Source organism: Cervus canadensis, chromosome 1, assembly GCF_019320065.1.
Source record: "Cervus canadensis isolate Bull #8, Minnesota chromosome 1, ASM1932006v1, whole genome shotgun sequence".
NCBI classification, from domain to species: domain Eukaryota; kingdom Metazoa; phylum Chordata; class Mammalia; order Artiodactyla; family Cervidae; genus Cervus; species Cervus canadensis.
The window spans coordinates 106,964,908-106,980,490 of NC_057386.1; the positions used below are offsets into that span (position 1 = coordinate 106,964,908).

Sequence of the window (15,583 nt, forward strand, 5' to 3'; positions counted from 1 at the left end):
TTGAGGCGTTTCTACTTAGAACCAAGATGCCACTTCAGGGGCCTCTACATTCTGGATCTCCTTCCAGTCTCAGCAGTGTCTCTCTCCCTAAATTGACCCTCAGCTCTGGCATGACTGAACCATGCACAGTCTGGGAGGTGCGGCAGTTGCCCCCTCCTATCTTCAAAAGGCAGTTGACTGTGGGGGTGAAGGGCACAGGCTCTAGAGCTTGCCCACCAGTAGGTTCACACCCACCACTCCCTAGCTGTGTGAGCTTGGGCAAGTTACTTAACCTCTCTGTGCCTCAGAAAAATGGGGATGATGATACTTGCCTACTTGAGTTGTTTGTTGTCAAATTCAGTGAGTGAAGGAATATAAACCACTTAGAACGTGGTCTGGAGCATTCTAAGTTCTCAGTGAAAGCTATCTAGTACTGTGTGCGCCATTCTGCTGGCCTGAAATGCCTTTCTCAGCCAGGTTCCCAGACTTTCCCAACCACCAGGGCATCTGCTCTCCCTTTCCTTGAAATTCTCACTAATAACATTCCCTCTACACCCAAGATGGCAAATAAGCTGAGTCTGAAATGTCATACCCTCTCCCTCACATGAATTGGTAGGGGCTGCCTGGAGTCCTGGGCTCAGTGTGGCAGTATATTAGTAATGTCTGCCATGGCAGAGGGAACACTAGGTGCTGCAGTTGATTGATCATGTCTGCCTTGGGAGAGTGAGTGGCAGGAGAGCAGAAGGCATCCCTACGCCATTCTTGGTCTATAGTGAGCAGCTGGCACTGCCTGGCATTGAAAGAATCTCTGCAGAGCAAGAGCTGTGTTTTAGACCAGACCAGCCCCATCACTGGAGTGACCAGCACAGGACTGGGTCCACACCCAGTTCTGAATCAATTTTTATCACCAAGACTAACTCAAGGGGCTCCAAACAAGAACCCTACTTCCTGCAAGCTACTAAACCCATTTGGGATCTGCCAGAGTATTGGGATCCTCTTGGCAGGTTCTGAACAAGGACATCTTCAGACAGGTGTGATTTGGGACATCAGCCTCTCAGAATCAGAAGGACCACACAGGACTCATGATTAGTTCTTATTTTTCCTCACCTGCATCCAGCAAAACAAAGCCCCACCCGCACTGCAGTTTTGATGCCTACCAGCTCAGCATCTGGGGGTGAGGAAACAACCACAGCCTAACATTCAGTGAAGACTCTCCATGCACCAGGCACTGTTCTAAGAACTTGATTAACTTGTGTAATCCTCACAACCACCCCAGGAAGTAGATCCCATGATTATTGCCATCTCACCCATGAGGAAGCTGAAGCCCAGAGAGGTTGGGTGACTTGCCCCAGGGCACATAGCCAGTGTGTAGCAGAGCCATGCATTCTACTGCTACCCAGGGACCTTTGTGAGCAAAATAAGCTAGACAGATTTGTACCTTTAGCACAGAGAAGTTCCCCCACTTTCTGCAATCCTAAAATCAAGTCTTCATCATACAGATATAGACAGCTGCTTTGCTTTGACAAAGGATTCTTTACTGATTAAAAACTAAGAGGAAGGATGGGACTTCCCTGGTGGTCCAATGACTAAGACTCCATGCCCCCAATGCAGGAGGCCCAGGTTCGATCCCTGGTCAGGGAACTAGATTTCACATGCTGCAACTAAGGGTTTGCATGTTCCAGTTAAGACCCGGCACAGCCAAATAAATAATTAAAAAAAAAAAAACCTGAGAGGTAGGAGATATTGTCTCAGAAAACTCCTTTGTGGATTTAGAAATTCATTTACAAGGTGTTCACTTCTGGGCATTCTGGGATTCTACCTGGCACATCAAGGGGGCAGTGAGAGGTTCAGAATAGCAGGTGAGGGCCTGAAAGGGACACACTTGGCCCTCACAGCCTGAATCACTGCCTTCCAAGCAAATATTTTAATCCTGGCCTCATATCAGAATTACTTATGGAGAGCTTAGAAAACAGAGAGGCCCAGAGCCCATCCCCAAACACTCTGCTTGAGGCTGTCTAGTCTGCTAGCTTGCACTGGTCTTGTTTGTAAGTTTCCTCACTGTGGTGGAGGAAACTTAAAATCAACAACCACTTGATGGAATAACGATTCACTGAGGATCAAGAGTGGATTTCCAGCCCAATCCAACCCTGCAAAGCCTCTTACCTAAGAGTGAAGTGGTCTGCCACAGAGCCACTAGTCAGGGAGACCAAAAAGGTGGCCGTGTCCCCTTCCCGGATGAGGTTCAGCGGCACAGAGAGGACGACGTTCTCATCCAGGTTCAGCATGGACCACCGCAGATCGTCTTGGGTCGGGTAGACCACTACACTGCCGATCCTCTCCCGGGCGGGGGGTGCCGGCGGGGGGCTATCCTGGCCCGAGTGGATGTTATTCTCCCACTTGCCGTCCTCTTCCAGGGGACACTGGCCAGCCGGGTCGGCCGGGTAGAGCGCGAAGAAGAGCTCCATGGCCGTGCCGCCGAGCAGCGCCGGGATCTCCTCCTCAGGCTCCAGGTCCAGCCCGGAGCTGAACCACTCGGGCAGCAGCTCCAGCTCGGCCACACACAGTCCCGGGGTCCCTTGCAGCCGGCAGCTGGCCGCCACCTCCCTGGCCTCGGGGAAAGCAAACATCTTGACACAGGGTAGTTGTTCCGCAGGGTCACCATCAGCCCAGCCCATCCCCGTGATGTAAAACAAGGTCTGTACTTTGGGTCTGTTGGAGTAAATGGAGCTATCGAGGATGTGGGCTTTCACCTTCCAATTAAAGGGAAACTGGCCCACGTGGCCAAAGGGTATAGAAGTCAGCATGAGCTCCCGGGGGACCGTCTTCTCCACTGAAAATGGACCATAGCTGGCATTGACGACTGGGGGCCTCCTGGCTCGGTAGATAAAGAAGGACTCCACCCGGGTCTGCAGACTGGAGTTCCGCGTGATGTCCTGGTTGGCCTCTTTAAGGAAGAAGGACTCCTCTGCGTCAGAGATGTGGAAGCTCGTGGGAAGGTAAGCGGGGAGCGAGGAGAACCTCTGCAAGCTGTCCACGATGGTTCGGCTCTCCATCACTGCACGAGAAAGGAGAGAAAGGAAGACTGAGAACAGAGTCCGGATTTAAGACAGTGCAAGCTCCACCCACCCACCCCCAGCACACTGCCCAGTGGCCACGCCCATCTGTCTCCTGGATCTCATCACTGTGGAAGTCCTTGCATTACATAAAGTGTGCTCTAAGGATCTTCCAAAATAACAAAGGCAGAGTGGGAAGGAGCCCCCAGGTACCACTAACCCAATCGCCCTGTGGCTGAATTATACCCCCAGAGGGAAAACATCACACCCTCTTGTTCTTGCAAATCTCCAAACTCAGAGGATCATGGTCAACTCTGTTGTAATCACCCCACAGAGAGTAGGCTGCACACCTACCCAGCCCACCACACAACCAGGCATCCGACTGTTGTCTATGAGGTGTTGGTGCTTTTATTTGATAGTTACACTTCTTCCTGTCACTCCCAGATGGGATGTGTGCAGGGACATTGAGACGTCTCCTGATTCTTTGTGAAATGAGGGTGAAGCTATGGTTCAGCGTTCCTACTTCTAGGAACATATGTGCTAGGGTGAGAAGGCTAGATCTAAATCCCAACTCTGTCACTTCTTCACTGAGCAACTTAGGGCAAATTACTTAACCTCTCTGTGCCTCAAATGTCTTCATATAAAGTAGAATATAAATATAAACTATCATAAGGATTGAGTTAATAAATATGAAGAGCTTAGAACAGTGCTGACTCACAAACATGCTCAACCTTTACCAGCTACCATTATTATTATTTATCAGTTTAAACCATTCCAAAGGTTTATTAAGCGGAGACTGGATAAACTATACACTTTTACAGTGGGATAACAGGCAGCTATAAGAAAAATGAAGCCCAGTGGGACTTCCCTGGTGGTCCAGCAGTTAAGATTCCATGCTCCCAATGCAGGGGGCACAGATTTGATCCCTGGTCCCACATGTAGTCAAAAAAATAATAATAATAAAGTTAAATTTAAAAAAAAGAAAAATGAAGCACAACTGTATCAGTATATTTGAAAAAAAAAGTCACAATATGTCATTAAACATAAACAGTTATAATCATAACTCATATGATCCTATTTGGGTAACTTTTTAGGATTCTATTTGCATGATTTTTTAGGTACATATGTACACGTACATATATTTATGTATGGTATCTACAGAATCCAAAAAGGATTTTTTAATTTTATCACTAATGTTTCTACTTTCTTAAAATTTATCACAATAACTGTGTGTTACCTTGTTAATTAAAATACATATAAATATACATAAACATGTATACACCTGCATGCATATATGTATATGTGTGTGTGTGTGTTTCTTTCAAATGGTGAAACAGAAAGCAAAGACCCAAGAAGATTTTTCAAAGTGAAGACAGCCCACCAGGAACCAGGGTCAGCAAATTAAGCCACAAACAGACAAAGATTCTTTCTTGCCCTGAAACAAACCTCTGCCCCTGGAGCCCAGCTTCCAACCAGAGCAAGAAGAAATAAAGCAGGCAGCAGTGTTTAAAATGCAGCATCATCAGAGGATAAAAAGCAAATAAATACTCCATTGACTCCAAGTTCTGGTAACATTTTTTTCTGTAGCCGTTACAAATTCTGCAAAATACAGCTTTCTATTGACTGAAATAATTTGGGGCCTTTTCAGGGCTGTCCTTGGTGAGCTCTCCTTTCCTACAGGATGATAAAACTGCAATTAGGAGATTGTGAAGCAGACACAATCATGTCAGAGCTGACGCATCCTTTTTCCAAGAAGGTGTTCAGAAGGCAAGTTCTCTGCACCATCTCACTTACATGCAGAATCTAAAATAGTCAGATTTGTAGAAGCAGAGAGTAAGATGGTGGTTGTCAGAGGCTGGGGAGAGAGAGGAATGAGGCAGGATGGGGCTTAAAGGGTACAAAGTTTCAGTTAAACAAGACAAATGCATTCTAGAGAGCTAATGCACAGCAATGTGATATAGTTAACAATCCTGTATTGTACATTGTAATTTGCTAAGAGAATGGATCTTAGATTAAATCTTTTCAATACACACAAACACTGAGAATGATAATCAGGTAGAGGTAATAGATATGTTAATTAGTTTGATTATGGTGATCACTTCACAAGGTTTACATATATCAAAACATCAAATTGTACACCTTAAATATACTTTGTATAGATCAATGATATCTCAGTAAAGTTGTGGGGGTATAAAAGGAGAAGAAAGAAAGAAGAAAGTAAGTTCTCAAGTGTCATCAATATGGCCAGTCCTGGGTCAGATTAATTACTAGAGGAGAAGAGTTATTTTTTATCCATTTCTCCAATTACCTATCTAAATATATTTACTACTCACTTACTATGTTCCCAGCCCTTATATGGAAGTCACAGGGGCAAGACGGATGTGGTTTCTGCCCCCAAAGAGTGGTCAGATTTCAGAGAAAAGCATGGCTAACCTACACAATGCAATTATAAAAGTGAATAGGACTTTGCTACTGGTCCAGTGGCTAAGACTCCATGCTTCCAATGCAAGGTGCACAAGTTTAACCCCTAGTTGGGGAACTAAGATCCCACAAACTTCGTGGCATAGCCCCAAAAAGTAAGTGAACATTCAGACCCTTCAAAATGACCATCCCAGTAATTCTCTACCTAGGAATTCACATGAAGGAAATAAGAGATCAAGAAGGAGATTCATGTGCAAGCATCATCACAAGTATGATTTATAGCTGCAACATCAGGAACAACCTAACAGCTCATCATGAGGGCAGTGATCATATAAATGATGAAAGTCTGACTCTACGTGAGATGTTAAGAGATCACCAAAACCACGACCTCAACAAATACAGTGTTGTCAGAAAATGCTTACATCTTCAGTGAAAAGTGAAATCTCTCAGTCGTATCCGACTCTTTGCAACCCCATGGACTGTAGCCCACCAGGCTCCTCCGTCCATGGGATTGTCCAGGCAAGAATATTGGAGTGGGTTACCATTTCCTTCTCTAAAAAGCAATCATCAAATCTTGATTTACATGATCCCAAGTCTGTTTAAAATATATTTTAAGTAGTAAATATTGTATGTACACAACATACAGACATACATAAATATGTATATGATGCATTTACCCAGACCTGGATTTCCTCCAGAATGCATCCTATAGATTGGGTGGGATTCAGATCAAAGATGGAGGAGGAAGAGATGACTCTGAAAAATGAGCTTCAACCAAAGGAAAGTTTTAGCTGTTGACGCCACCAAGGGGCAATTTGTATTTTGACAATGACAAGCAATGCAGAAAGACCATCCCAGATGAAATTTAAATTATTTTTTGGTTGGTTTATTTCCCCACTCCAAACTAGGAAGTTAAATTCTTGGTGAATTTGCCCATAAGTCAGCTGGCAATGAGGGAAATCTGTCTTCCACAGCCTGACAATATCCTTCAGTAGATATGGGTGGGCACACAGCTGACCAGATTTGGAAAGAGACTCCAATTTTACCTTCCCATAAAATCTATGGGAAGCCTAAGGCAAGATTTAAATTCCAGCTTATTTACAGATAGGGAAAAGGAAGTTAAAATAAATGCAAATTTTAATATGATCTGTTTCCATTGTGGATTAGTTTTTTCCATTATCATTTATATCGATATTTTCTGTCTCTTAAAAATTGATTTATAAGAAATTTGAAACTGTGCTTTCTCTCTTCTTTATTACGGCCAAAGCTTGTATTTCATCCAACATAGCAGTGTTAGTTTACAATCCTGTCCCACCATAACTCACGCAAAATGCAATATAAATTTTGTCTGAAGGCATCTATGGAAAACCATAAACATCGGCTGCCAGATCCTCATTTTTGTCCTCAAACTAGATTGCAACAAAATATGATATGCGAATTTAGGAGCATTTTATGGAGCCATGAGACTTTGTCCTTAGAAAGACATCCAGGAGCTGAGAAGCTAACATGCCTCCCTTCAGTCCCCTAACATCGTATAGTGGCCCCATTCTTCTTCCCATTGGCAGGCAGACCATGTGGCCGGAGGTCTGGATGTGAAATGAGATCCTATTCAGTCTGCTGATTTCCTAAAGGGCTTTTCACCACCCGACTGAATGAGGTGGGTGCTGAGAGCAGAAAACGAGAAAGTCTTGGTTTGGCCCAGCTGCAAAGCGCTTCCCATCACTGCCCTCCTTCCTTATGAGCCAAAAAGAGAATCAAGTCCAGGTTCTTCAAGAGCACAAGGTGCTCCAGACAGATGCTCTGTGATTAAAGGATGTTCAGAATCACAGATGGCTCCAGGGAAGTCCGAAAAAGAACTTCAGGTGGAAACAAACAACATCCAGAATGAAGCAACTCCCACGGTGTTAGGAATCCCAGTAGGGACTCTGTGACCCAAAGTGCATGGATGGACATCACTGCTGTGCTTGGCACACAAAAAAATACTCCTAGGCATGTGTCTTGGTCAGGATTGGAGGGACCTATAGCCATAAGATAATGCAGCCCACAGACTCACAAACCTTTTTGCTACCATCACCAGTCCTGCATGGAAGCTTATTAACAGTCCTGTGGCTCCTGGTAACCCACCTGAGGGTCAAGGCCTGTGACATTTCTGTAGCTGAGTCTCTTCTAATTCCCACAAAACTACATGGACAGCCAGAAATAAAAGGCTCTCTTTGCAGTGGACCAGATGGACCACATCTTTGAAAACCATCAGCAAGTGAAACTGCTCAGTGATCTGTCAAAGGGCAGTCCTGAAGAATAGGTGGTAATTTACTGCCGCCATCTGGGTACCCCGCCCCCATGGTCATGGAGACCAGGAGCTACAAGGAAGCCTTTGGGAGCATTCATATCCGTTCAGAACAGTGCAGTGGATGTTGTTTCTGAGGCAGAGGAAAGAAGTAGGAGATCCTTTATACTCATGTTTTCCGGTCTATCTCCATGATGTTTGTGTGTCTTCCTCCGTGAACTGCTGCACCTGCTGGGGAAGTCCATCACCCACCTATGAGTAGAGCAGGCTCCCTCCCATCAGGATTTCTCAACTCAGGAACCGTTTCTCAGATGAGGCACTCCAGCCCTAGCTCTGCTCTTCTCTGCATCATAGGGAACTACATTTCCCAAGCTCCTTTGCTCCCTGGCTTCTGGATACCATCACTCAATGGGATGCTCTGGTAGAAGATGGAGCATGGGAGATATTTCTCCCCCTTATCTCCCAGTATTTACTGGCAGAGACTGTCCAGCCCATAAGAACTCCCACCATGAATATAGCTCTCTTAGGCAGTAGTTCTAATACTTACTAGATGGTTTCAGCTTCTGGGTTCTGATAATCCAATTTCCCCACTTTGTCCCTTCAGTCCAATTGGTAACAGTTTCCTGCTGTTAATTAATTTCTGGATTACTTTACCATTCCCAGAAGGTATTTACCACGCCCAACTTCATTTCACAGATCTTCCATCACATGACTAACTGATTCCCTTGATTAAATTCCCTCTGTGGAAATAACTAGTGTGGCTTCTGTTTTCTCAGCTAGAGTCTGACAAATATATCCAGTCACTATTCACTCTATCCTGTTATATTTCTTCAAGGTCACTCTCACCATCTGAAATTAGCCTTTGTGTTTTTACTTTTTGACTTATTTTCTATCAAGTCTCTCTATTAAAATTCAAGCTCATGAGAGCAGAGACTTCGCCACCCAATTTATGGCTGCATATCCAGGATCTAGCAGAAGAAACTAAACAAATATGTGCTGAGTGCATGTCCATCAATTAAGAGTGCCTTGGCTTAATGCTTAAGAGACTAAATCTCTCTGTGTTCCTTTGAGCCTTTCTTTGGCTTCCTCCCAGGGTTGTTAATAGATACCATTAATATTAACAAATCATTGGCCCATCACATTATCACTCCATTCATTTCCTCTCAAATATCACATCCTTGTGGTCACTAAGCTGGTTGCTAGGTTTGCCAAGCCAAGAGCTTCAATTTTCACATGGAGGGAAAAAAATATCACTTAAAGGAGAAATAGCATTTACAGAACACCGGCAATGTGCTAGCCTGGGCATATACAACTGCTACATCCATTGATTATCACAATGGTTGTGATATGAATAGTCTTTGTCCCTTTTGGAAAATGGTGGAACTGAGGCACAGAGAAATTAAGCAGTTTGAACATGGTCAAAGTTAAGGTTGAAACCAGTTCTGTCCAATTTCAGAGATTTTCCACTTTTCTGTACTGCCCCAGGGCCAACTGGTCTGGTGGTTCTACAATGAAGCCAAAGAGTTAGCCATGGGAAGGTCAGCAAAGAAGCTGGAGCTCAAGGCTCACAGGGCCAAGTTCATGGACAAAATCTCTACAGACTTAGTTAGGTTTTCATCACTCTGCAGTCACAGGTGACTGTCTCCCACCCCAGGTATCAGCCTGGATTTCCAGGTAGAGCAGGAATATAGATACAGTTGGCCCAGAGCATCACAATGCAGCTGCTGGCAAAGCAGCTAGTAATCCATACCTTTAAGGTATGGTAGCAGTAAATATGGCTGAGCCTTGCTACCTGTAAACCATGTCACATGACCTAAGGCCTCAGGAGGAGGAGCCAGTGCAGCAAGTCAGATCAAATGCTCTCAGATTAAGGAGGAGAACTGCATGTGCTTACTTAGTCATTAACAACCAGCCATGGTGGAATTTATTATACATCCCCATTCAGTCTGCTGCTACCCCCAACTGCATCTCCTAGTTGTACCCCAGGGACCACACGCTTTCCCACCTCTGCATCTGAAACACAAGTCACACACCACATAACTCAGAAAAGGTAGCAAAAACCTAACTATCCAATTCAAAAGTCACCCATATAAAAGTAAGATGGGGAAACTTGAGTTTGTCTCTCTCAACCAGATAAAATTCACACAACTGAAAGAGAAGGAGAGAGCATACAGACAGAAAACTGTGAGGACACCAGGTCATCAGGCAGGAGGGAGGGATGCTTGCCTTCATCCCAAGATTCTTCTCAGATCTCAAGCTGGGGAGCCCTGAATGGCCAACATGAGTCATTCATAAGGGCAAGAAGCTGATAACCAGACCAGAGGGACTTGCCTGGTGGTCTAGTGGTTAAGAACCTACCTGCTAATGCAGGGTACACAGGCTCAAGCCCTGGTTGGGGAACTAAGATCCCACATGCCGCGGGGCAACTAAGCCTGTGGGCCACAACCTTTGGGCCTGCACTCTAGAGCCCATGCTTCACAACAGTAGGAACCACCACACAGAGAAGCAGGCACCGTGCCACTAGAGTAGCCCCCGCTCACTGAAACGAGAGAAAGCCCATGGCCAGCAATGAAGAACCTGTGCACTGCATCAAAAGGACCCAACACAACCAAAAATAAAACAAAGATAAATACATAAAGTAACCCTCCTTAAAAAAACAAAAAAAGCAGACTAGAAGCAGGGGAGAACCAGGAAGCGGACAGGAAGTGGACAGGAAGCAGACAGGAAGTGGACAGGAAGCAGACAGGAAGTGGACAGGAAGCAGACAGGAAGCAGACAGGAGGCGGACAGGAAGTGGACAGGAAGGAGTAAGTCCCTTCTCCCAGCTCCAGCCTTACAGTCTTCTCTAGCATCTGCCTCCCCACACCTCTTCCCCTGCCAGCATTAGCAGAGACTAACAGGAGACAACTGGCTGAGAGAAGTATGGTTTTCTGATTCCAGTCCCAGAATCACAGACCAGAGACCGACTTGACGCTGAGATGCTGAGTGTAGTTTCCGGGGAAGGAACCTGGCTGTGTGCCACCCTCCACCCTTCCTCACTGCAAAACCAATACTGAACACTATCATCACTCTTTTCATCTTTTTTTGTAAAAGGGAAAATCCTCTTTAGATATCTTTCAGATTAGTGAACAATGGTACTAATGTAGGTCTTTCATAAAAGTGAAGTGGCATAAAGTAAACTGGCATAAAGTGAACTTTCAAAAAGTAGAGGGGTGCTGGTACTCAAAAATGAGTAGTCATTCATCACCTTGAGGGTCATGTAAGTCTTAGGTCATATACCAGCAAATCCATTAAGGATTAGATACGGCTTCCCAGATGGCACAGTGGGCAAGAATCCGCCCACCAGTTCAGGAAGTGCAAGAAACTCGGGTCTGATCCCTGGGTCGGGAAGATCCCCTAGAGTAGGAAATGGCAACTCACTCCAGTATTCTTGCCTGGAAAATCCCATGGACAGAGGAGCCTGGTGGGCTACAGTCCACGGGGTTGCAGAGTCAGACACAACTGAGCACAGCACAACACAGCATAACCATATCTTACAGTGATAATAAAAAATAAAATATAGAGAAGTAAGGGTAATGAGAAGAGACCTGTTATCACAGTCAACATTTATACATAATCTTTATGATATACCAAGCACTAGTCTAAGCATTTCAAGGATATCAACACTTTTCATCTTCACAATCTTTTGATTATGAGGATTTTATTATTAGTCCCACTCATGGATGGGAACATTACTTTGCCTACAAAGCATTACTTTGCTTACAAAGATTTGTATAGTCAAAGCTATGATTTTTCCAGTGGTCATCTATGTATATGAGAGCTGAACAATAAAAAAGGCTGAGTGCTGAAGAACTGATACCTTCAAACTGTGGTGCTGGAGAAGACTCTTGAGAGTCTCTTGGGCAGCAAGGAAATCAACCCTGAATATTCACTGGAAGGACTGATGCTGAAGCTCCTCCAATACTTTGGCCACCTGATGGGAAGAGCTGCCTCATTAGAAAAGACCCTGATGCTGGGAAAGATTGAAGGCAGGAGGAGAAGGGGACAACAGAGGATGAGATGGTTGGATGGCATCACTGATTCAATGGACATGAATTTCAGCAAACTCCGAGAGACGGTGAAGGACAGGGAAGCCTGGCATGCTACAGTCCACGGGGTCGCAAAGAGTCGGACATGACTGAGCAACTGAACAACAACATACATGGGAAAACTGAGGCTTGAGGAGGTTAAGAGACTTGCCTAAGATCCCAGAGCTAGAAAGAGGCAGAGGCAGTTACTGGATCCAAGCTGTTCAAGCTCCAGGCAGAGAGTAGAGTTTGTGCCTTTAGCCACTGTGTTCTGCTGCCAGCTGAAAGCTTAGCAAGCAAACTACATTGTAAGAGCTTCGGCAATAACTAAAGAGACTGCAAATGTGCCTCTGAATTGCCCAGCTCTCAAAACACAAGATGAAGTCACTAGTTGGACACCGTTCATAAGATGAAAGCAAGGAGCAAAGCTTTTCCTGGCTCTGAGAGAAATCCCTCCCGTGGTAATGCCCCAAGGGACACAGCAGCATCCCTACAAAAAGTGAGCTTATTAGCAGGCTCCCTCTGGTGCTGCACACACGAGGTGGGGTGTAAGAGCAAAGGGCCAAAAGCCAAAGGCAATTCTTCAGAAGACGACGGAGTGTGAGCCAAGATACCTGATACCTCTCAGAAGGTCCAGCTTGACTGGAAGAATAAAATCCAGAGTGAGATCCTAGAGAACGCTGCCCTTCACACTCTCCTCCATGAAATTACTTTCTTACTAAACCAGCCAGTGGAGAGCAGAAGTCTCAAGACTATATTCTCTAGCAAGATCGGGGGGCACAAATATTCTGTGCAGACCATCAAAGCCCAGTGTATGAGACTTAAAACATAATGAAGGACTTCCCTGGGGGTACAGTGGTTAAGAATTCATCTGCTAATGCCAAGGACACAGGTTTGATCCCTGGCCTGGGAACTAAGATCTCACATGCCTGCCGTGGGGCAACTAAGCCCAAGCACCACAACCCCTAGCCTATGCACCCTAGAGCCGGTGCTCTGCAACAAGAGAAGCCACCACAATGAGAAGCCCGAGCACCACAACTAGAGAGCAGCCCCTGTCGCCACAACTGGAGAAAGCCCATGAACAACACTGAAGATTCAGTGCAGCCAAAATAAGTAAATAACTTTTAAAAAACATAATGAAGAATATGGATCTTTTTTTCATGATGCCCACCACTGCTTTTATGCCAGAAAAAAAAAATTCCTCCCCAGCATCCCAGTATCAAACATATATTCACCTGTATGTTTACATGGACGGGTATATTTAGATACATGTATGTGTCTACATTTTTACACTTAATTCTTCTCTGAAAAGCTTTTTTTTTTAACAATGAGATTTTTTTTTCTTTTTTAGTATTTTGATCTTTATTGAATTTGTTACAACACTGCTTCTGTTTTATGTTTTGGTTTTTTTGGCCATGAGGCATGTGGGATCTTAGCTCTCTGACCAGGAGTTCTCACCCCCTACACTGGAAGGCTGAGTCTTAACTACTGGACTGCCAGGAAACTCCCACATTTAATTCTTTCTTTATTGAGGTATTTTTGACAATTGAAAGTTTTACATATTCAAGGTGTAGAATTTGATGACTTACGCTGTGAACTAGTCACCACAATCTAGCTAATGCCTGTATCCATTGACTCAGACCCACCAACATATGTGAATCCACTTGATATTTTTGTTGGTGAGGAAATTTAAGATCTACCCTCTTACAAATTTTAAGTATTAGATTGAATTCTTGAATCCGTCTGAAGTTTCTTTTGGGGTTCAATGTAAAATGAGGATCTGATTGTAGTTGGATAACAAGCGTATGCTGAATCAGTCAGAAGTATTTTATTTGATTCACAGTTTAGTGGTTCTTTAGTTGAAAAAATAACATGACTGCATTTAGGGACAGAGATTTTAAAGGGGTAGTTAAGTTAAAATGAGGTCATTAGGGTGGGCCCTCATCTATTATGGCTGGTCCTTAGAAGAAGAGATTAGGACACAGACACGCACAGAGGGACAACCACGTGAGGACATAGGGAGAAGACGGCCATCTGCACACCAAGGAGAGAGGCCTCAGGAGACACCAACCCTACCCACACCTGGATCTTGGCCCTCCAGCCTCTAGAACTGTGAGAATAAACATCAGTTGTTTAAGTCACGCAATCTGTAGTACTTTGTTATGGTAGCCCTAGCAAACGAATATCAAGAGATTACTCTTCTTTACCAAAACTCTATCAGCTTGTCTTACCTATTTTTTATCTTTAGATTCACTTTAGATTCATTGCATCCAGTTGCCCCAAACCCAGACTCTGTCATATTTTTCTATGTGTTTTCAAGTTTTCTAGGATGAACACGTCTTCTTGCTTATTTAATCTAAGAGAAATACTGACATTTTTTCCCTTAAAAAGAAAGATATGGAATTTGATTTCAAGTGACAGACCAAGCACACTCATTTGCTCACATCTCTACAGAAACTCCACTGCAGAATATTATAGGAAAAGTGTAGCTTCCCTGGTGGCTCTGACGGTAGAGTCTGCCCACAATGCAGGAGACCCGGGATGGATCCCTGAGTCAGGAAGATCCCCGGGAGGCGGGCACGGCAACCCACTCAAGTATTCTCACCTGGGAAATCCCATGGACAGAGGAGCCTGGAGGGCTACAGTCCATGGAGTCACAAGAGTCAGACACAGCTTAGTAGTGACTGAACAACACCACCACCACACAGAGGGACAACTGTGTGAAGACACAGAAGGAAGATGGTCATTGACAAGCTATGGAGACCAGGGGCTTCTGTGACTTTCAGCAAAATACAACGTTAACTGGTAAGAAATGAAAGTAAGGAGTGTCAGCTAAATTCTCATCTTTTGTAGAGAGAGCCGCTGCTGTTGAAATTTGATTAACTCAAGGAGCAGAGGCATGGGGTATGTATTGGATTGGCCAAGTTCATTTGGGTTTAATGGAAAAACTCAAACATGTTGGCCAACCCAATAGAATGACAGAAATAAGCACAACTAACAGAACTACAAGTGGAAATGGCTGGACCTGGCTGACTTTAGAGACAGACAGAGAGATCAAAGATACAGAGGGATGGAAAATGATTGCCAGTCTTTGAACGTTATCCTGAGCCACTTTGTTTTCCCCAAATGCATGCATGACTGTGAGGGTGAATAGGCTTTGTCTGCAAGAAGCCGAAACTAGCCAAGCAGGGGAGCACAGCGTTGAACAGACACTGGACATTTGAGTGTGGGGTAAAGGAAGACTGGCCTTCATGTTGACAAGTCATCACATCTGTGGGAGAGATGGATGGCTACCTGTCAAAAAACAACACCAGAAACAACTGCCCGAGGCCATTGGCAACTGCCAGGTAGCACATCCCGGCTCCCTGCACTTGTTCCATCCTGTGTGCCCTAAAATAAATGAGGGATTTACCATTCTTCACTCAAATCAAACAAACAAAACAGCAGAAACTTTCTATCCATTGTATTGCATATGGCTGCTCAGTCAGGGACTTCCCAGCCTCTGCTGTCCCCCTGGCAAGGCCATGTGACTAGTTCTGACCAATGAACTAACAGCCTGTCCTGCTTTGAAGCCAAAATTGGTATCTTTTATCTTCAACCAGTGAGAACCAGGGGACCCTGAGACTCTAGGTCATGGCAGAGCAGCCAGAAGCTGGAAGGGAGCCTGGACCCCTGAGTCTCCACCTGGAGGAGAGCCACCTGCCAAATATAGCACCCACATTGGATGGGACCAAGAACAAATCTTACAATGTGTTAAACCACTGCTAGGGTTTTAT

General features: G+C 44.7%; 1 protein-coding gene across 1 annotated transcript in view; it reads right to left on the bottom strand.

The window, feature by feature from the left end:
• TMEM132B (transmembrane protein 132B) overlaps positions 1-3,032 on the bottom strand; it is a 229,058-nt gene extending 226,026 nt beyond the window's left edge. The window contains exon 1 of the mRNA XM_043489046.1: positions 2,143-3,032. Within this exon, the coding sequence (XP_043344981.1) occupies positions 2,143-3,032 (890 nt within the window). The remainder of the gene's footprint in view (positions 1-2,142) is intronic.
• Between the last annotated feature and the right edge of the window lie 12,551 nt (positions 3,033-15,583).